The sequence below is a fragment of the Carlito syrichta genome, unplaced genomic scaffold (genome assembly GCF_000164805.1).
Source record: "Carlito syrichta isolate Samal-C Ts95f unplaced genomic scaffold, Tarsius_syrichta-2.0.1 Scaffold255597, whole genome shotgun sequence".
Lineage (NCBI taxonomy): Eukaryota > Metazoa > Chordata > Mammalia > Primates > Tarsiidae > Carlito > Carlito syrichta.
The window spans coordinates 118,951-125,019 of record NW_007199693.1 but is presented as its reverse complement, the minus strand read 5'-3'; the positions used below and the strand labels follow the sequence as shown (position 1 = coordinate 125,019).

General features: G+C 59.6%; 1 protein-coding gene across 1 annotated transcript in view; it reads left to right on the top strand.

Moving 5' to 3' along the window:
* Positions 1-5,218: 5,218 nt before the first annotated feature.
* Positions 5,219-6,069, top strand: part of RP1L1 (RP1 like 1) — a 14,845-nt gene continuing 13,994 nt past the window's right edge. The window contains 1 exon segment of the mRNA XM_021709553.1: positions 5,219-5,837. Coding sequence (XP_021565228.1) covers positions 5,229-5,837 — 609 coding nt within the window. The 5' untranslated portion in view covers positions 5,219-5,228.

Below are 6,069 nucleotides of genomic sequence, written 5' to 3'. Positions count from 1 at the left end.
CTCAGCCTCCCAAAGGCGCGGGATTACAGGCTGAGCCACCGAGCCCGGCTAATTTTTTGACTTCCTGTAGAGGCGAGGTCTTGCTATGTTACCCAGGCTGGTCTCCAACTCCTAGGCTCAAGTGATCCTCCCACCTTGGCCTCCCAAAGCCCCGGGATTACAGGCATGAGCCACCGCACTTGGCCTGGTTTCGCTTTTTACAGTAGCCATTCGAATGGGTGTGAAGTGACATCTCCTTGCAGCTCCTCCTTTTTCTAAGTTCACCCACCTGCTTGGCCTGACCCGTGTCAGGGAGCAGCACACTGGCTCCCCTGTGCTGGCATCACCCGAGATCAGTTGACAACACATGGGGTGAAATGCTTTACCATGGGTGTGTGTAAACCCACGCTTGGTTTTTCCAACATCCTGTCTTTAACACACACCAATTTGGCCTTGCTTTCTTTTCTTTATTTTTGAATGCAGGATGTATTGAGAGAACAGAGAAGCTCCCACCGTGGGAGGGGACCCAAAGGGTGCCCCTGGCCTTGTTTTCAAGTGTTAGTATCTTTGAGCTTGGGCTGTATCTTGTGATTAAAACGGCAAATCTTTGTCTTCGCTTGTCATCATTTTTTCTCTCCTTCCTTCCTTCCGTCTTTCTTTCTCCTTTCCCTTCCTTTTCTCCTTTCCTCCCTCCCTCCCTCCTTCCTTTTTCTGGTCTTTCTCTCTCTCTCACTCTTGCTCTCGCTCCTGCATCCAGAAAATACTGGTGCTCTTACAACGCACAGCAAATTCGATCCACGGGCAGGTGATGCCGGAGAGGGCCTGTGTAGCCGGCAGGGGGGTGGAGGGCCTGCGAAGGACTCGGCTCCCTCTGGGATGCCAGCAGCGCTTGTTCTCCGGAGGCGGCCTGCCCCGGTCATTCTTATCCTGGACACAGTGGCTTCCTACAGCAGTTCTCACGGGGGTCCCTGCGTGATGCTGGGCAGCCCTCCAAGGTCCAGGCCGCAGCCCTGTCTCCCCTGCCTGCTCTCCACGTGGGGCCAGCTCTGGTGTCCTTGCCACCCGCCTGCTCCTCGTCCTGCCTCCGCTCTCTCCTCCTCCTGCTCTTCCTGAGCTCCGCCTCCCCCCTCCCAGCCCCTCCCCCGGCCTCGCCCGCGTCCAGGGCTGTGACAGGGCTGCTTCCTCCCCGGGGCCCACCCCGCCCGAGTCCTCCACGGGGGCTGCCACCTTTTTTGAGCGTTTCCTCTGGCTTCTATTTTTCTCTCCCCCGACCCTTCCTCTGTTTTTCTCTGCTTCGCCCCACTCCCAGCCACACCCAGCTGGAAGGCCTCCGCTTTCTCCCCACTTCCTCCCGAAATCCCCGGCCCACGCTCCCTGTCCAGCCCGCCCCGGCTCCTGGCGCGCACGCCACCTGCGGCCTCAGCTCCTCCCAGCGCTGACCCGCGCTGCAGGGCCTGGGGGTTTGCCAGGACCCGTTCGGCCCCAGGGCGGGGTGCCCCAGCCTCTGCGCTCGCCAAGACCACCCTCCACCGATTCCTGGCCACACCCTCCACCCCGGTCCACGCTCCAGAAGGCCAAACGTCAGGGCTTCCTCCAATCTGTCCAGCCTCAACATACCCAATGAGGCCCTGGCTAGAGTGGGCGGCGGGATGGAGGGTGCCCTTTGGCCTCCACGGTAGGGCTTGGCAGGGCAGAAGCCCTCTGCTCTCGGGGTGTCTCGCGCCTTCTCGAGACCTTTCTCCCCCACATCACCCCTCACTGCTCCCCAGCTTTGCCTCCAGCTGGGAGAGGAGGGGAGAGCTGGGGCCAGACCCCATCTTGCCCTCCTCCTGGCCAGCTCCCCCTTCTCTTGGCCTTTTCTCCCAAGGGTCAGGCCCCTCCCTTCCTTCACATCCGCCACGCACGGGCCTCACGTCCCAGGCGAGCTGTCTTGCAGGAAGAGCTATCCTCTCCCTCCTGGGAGGGGGCGTCCACGGTCGTGGGACCGGCGTGGTTCGTGACACGGTCAGGAGGCACCTGTGGACGCAGGGCACCTCTTGCTGGGCCCAGCCTGGTGTCCACCCAGCCTGTCTTATTGCAAAGTCAGGTCCTCTCCTGCACCTGCTTGGCGAGAGAAGCCGCAGGATCTTGAAAGGAGGAAAAGAATTGGGAAAAGGTGGCACATACGCCTTGATAGGTATCGGCTGGTGGTTCATTCTTCACCAGCTTCCGAAGGCCCGCCTGGCACGCGGGAGAGGGCGGAATGGCCCCTGTCGCCCTTCAGACAGAGTGGGGGCATCTGGAGGGGCCTCGGTTCCCACTCCCAGCAGGTGTCTTGTCGAGTCATGGAAGATGCTCGCTGTGGCTACTCCGGGGGCCCACGGCTTGGTGGGCTCTTCCCATTCTGCGTGGCAGAAACCCCAGCTCAGGCCCACTAAGTGGAGGGGAGAATTGTTGGCTCTTGGACCTGGACAGTCTAGTTTTCCAGTGTGCGCTTGGCGGGCTCTGACACAGGAATGGCAAGTGTCTGGCACCCAGAGTGGCTCCTCGCCACCCCGACTCTGTGGAAGCCAGTCCCGCAAGAACCTTCTCCCACCCTTCTGGCTCCTGTCCCATCTGGTCCAAGTCGGCACTAAGGCCACCACCTGTTTGCCATGCTGGTCCTAACTTCTTCCTTCTCTGGCTAATCCCTAATTGGCCCTCTTGGCGTCGTTGCCAGGAAATGCCACATCACCTCCTCCAGGAAGTCCTCCTTAACTGGCCCTGTCATTCTTCTTTCTCAGCTTTCTGTCACACCCAGGGATATCATATAGGCAATATGTATATATATCGAGGCATCGATTATGGTGTGTAGTATCAATGTGTCTGCTTGTCACACTCGAATGCAAAGGTTTTGAATTGAGTGCTAGGTCTTCTTAATCTTTGTACTTCCAGAACACTAGGTAGAGCCTAATATACAATAGAGGCTCAGAAATTTTAGTTGGATACGTGAATGAGAGACTGCATGAATCACTGAACAAATGAATAACCCAGTGGCGGGGCCGTTTTGGAGATGAAAGAGGAGTAAGCCTCTTCAAAGAAGAAAACCTTTCCTGCTTGTGTCTCCCTTCCTCGTGGCCGAAAGACAAGGTCATGCTGAGTACCCGACGGTCAGTGCTGGGGACACAGTGATGCTGGCGACTCGGTGATGCTGAGGACGTGGTGGTGATGCTGGGGACTCAGTGATGAGGAGTCTGCAGACAGGTGGCGATAGGGACGTGGTGATTCTGGGGGCGTGGAGGTGCTGGTGACACAGTGATGCTGGGGCATGATGCTTCTGGGGGCCATGGTGGCACTTCTTCCTTCTTTGGGCCTCTCAGTGGGGGCCAGATGGCTGCTCATGGCCACAAGGGCAGGTGAGAATCCAGGAGGAGGAAGGGCTGGCCCGGGGTGGCCGGAGGAGCTGGTCTAGCCTGCAGGGTGGTGAGAAGAGCAGCCTCGAGGAACTGGGGACGGGAGACGACTGCAAAGCGAATTGTTCAGCCAGTCCAGAGACGAGGGAGTCTGTAAGGCCTGTCCTGCACCCACCACGATTTTGAAACTGAGAGAAGCGTTCTCGGGAGATGTGGCGCGGAGGGAAAAGAAGGTGGAAAAGGGAGCAGCGGGCCCTGGCTCACCCTGTGTGTGTCACACCTGCACCAGGCAGGATGGCTGTGGCCTGCAGTGTGCACGTCCCAAGAGTGCAGGTGGCTCCAAATCGCCTGAAGCCGGAGGGACTCCTTCCCCGATCGTGACCGCACAGGTGCCGACTTGGGCAGGTCCGGCTCTAGTGCGAGGCTCTGAGAAGCATCAGTGTTACTCGCCTGGGTGTGTTTCCTGGGCCCGATGCGGTGCCACGCGTGGGGCTGCTGCCCTGAGTTCCGTGGCTTTCGTGGACCGGGCCAGAGAGGATGCAGACTGGTATGCAGGAACTGCCGGCGAAGTTGCACTGAAAATGGGGGCTGCCCCAGCCACGGAGGGCGGGGAGGGCTTCACAAAGGAGGGAGACAGAGCAGGTGCAGCAGGACGGGGCCACCTTGTTGGGAGAACCTCAGAGCAAGGCGGCCTGATTGGAGTGAAGAATTTCCGTGTGAGAAAGTAGCAGGACATGCTGGCTGAGGGGCAACTGGGCCCCGTGAGAGAAGCCCGGGGACTGTGAGATGAAGGGCCCAGGCTTTTTCTGCGGCCACTGGGGAACTGCTCGAAGGCTTTGGAGCACAGGAAACGTCTGGGTGAAAGTGGCCACAGGTGCACAGAGCAGGGGTGGCCATCTGAGCCAGGAAGAGCGCGAAGGCTTGTGCAGAGTCGGGCTGGTACCAGGCTCCACTGTGGTGGGAGCAGGAATGGACAGTGGGCAAATGACCTTGACCTGCCATGGGGGGGGGTCCGAGTCCCTGGTCTCCCCTCCTGGTGGCAGTGAGACGGGACATTCACTTGCAGGGCTTGCCATGCACCTGGCAGGGACTTGGGGAGACGTGAGAGGCAGCATTGTCTTTATATTAAACATCAGTATGTGATGAAGAAAGCCCGTGGCGTCCAGCAGAGGCGTGCTCTTTGGGTTAAGGACACAGAGCTGTCATCCACACTCCTGTCTGTCCCTGGGACTTGGCACCAATGCCTCCCGCTCCAGCCCTCTCACCCAGCATCCTCAACAGTGGAGTCCAGGGAGGCAGAACCCCCCCGGCCACACAGGGAGCCCTCCCGAGAGGGGACACGCTGCCCCGGTTGCCTGATCGCTTGCCTGGGCGCCCTGCCTCTGTGCCTCCTGGTCTTCTCTCTTCTTCCCCGCCCCCTCTGGAGATGCACAGCTCACGTATTATCCAAGGGAGTTCAAGGTGAGGGGGAGAGGGAGGAGAAGCAGTGAGAGGAAGGAAAAGGACTTACGGATACGTGCTCTATGCCAGGCGCTTTATCTACACAAACTCGTTGACTTGCCATCAGCACCATGCAGCGACGCCTGCCGCATTCTATGAATGGGGCTGCCCAAGCCCAGATTATGTCATGACCCTCCTGGACCCCACGGGCAGTGAGGGGTGCTGCTGGGACTTGAACTTGGATCTGCCTGATGCCACACCTTTGGCCTTCCTTCCATTCCGTCCACAAAGACCAGCCTGCCCCTACACAAAGGAGAGGAGCAAATTTGGGGTGGGCAGGAAGCAAAGAAGGGGAGAGGCAGGAAATGTGACCCCCGCAAGCTGCTCTCTGATCCACCTCTTCCCTTGGCCTGTTTCAGCTTCCTGGGCCTCCACGCCATGAACAGCGCCCCGAGGGATGCCCCGGCCCTGGGCCACCGTGAGTGCCTCCTGTCCGCTGTGGCTCGCACCCCCTCGGTCACCCAGGTCCCGCCAGCCAAGAAGATTACCTTCCTCAAGCGTGGGGATCCCCGGTTTGCGGGGGTCCGCCTGGCTGTGCACCAGCGCACCTTCAAGAGCTTCAGCGCCCTCATGGACGAGCTCTCCCAGCGCGTGCCTCTGTCCTTTGGGGTGCGCTCTGTCACCACCCCCGGGGGCCTGCATGGCCTCAGCGCCCTGGAGCAGCTTGAAGATGGAGGCTGCTACCTCTGCTCTGACAAGAAGCCCCCCAAGCCCCCCAGCGGGCCAGGCCGGCCGCTGGGGAGAAGCCCTGCCACCCAACCGGCGCGGGATTCCGAAGGCCGGCGTGAGGCCCCGGGAACATCCTCCTCCTCGAAGGGTCTTAAAGCCCCAAGGAAGGTAGTGCTGGTTAAGAACACAGACCCCAGACTCCAGCAGACGGTGGTTCTCAGCCAGAGAAACACTAGGAACCTGGCGGCCTTTCTCAGCAAAGCCTCGGATGTCCTGTGCTTTCCCGTGAAGCAGGTGTACACAGCCAGTGGAAAAAAGGTAGGCTGTCGGGGTCTGATGGCTCCTCTGGAAAGTTCTTCAGACCCCAGGTCGAAATGCTTAGACAGAATCGGGAGGTTATTCCTTAGAAGGAGGCACTTGCCTGAGCCCACGGGTTTGAGACCAGCCCGGGCAACTTGGTGAGACCTCGTCTCTACAATAAATTTTTTTTTTTTGAGTTGGAGTCTCACTCTGTCACCCAGACTGGAGTGCAGTGGCCGCTCCCGGGCAG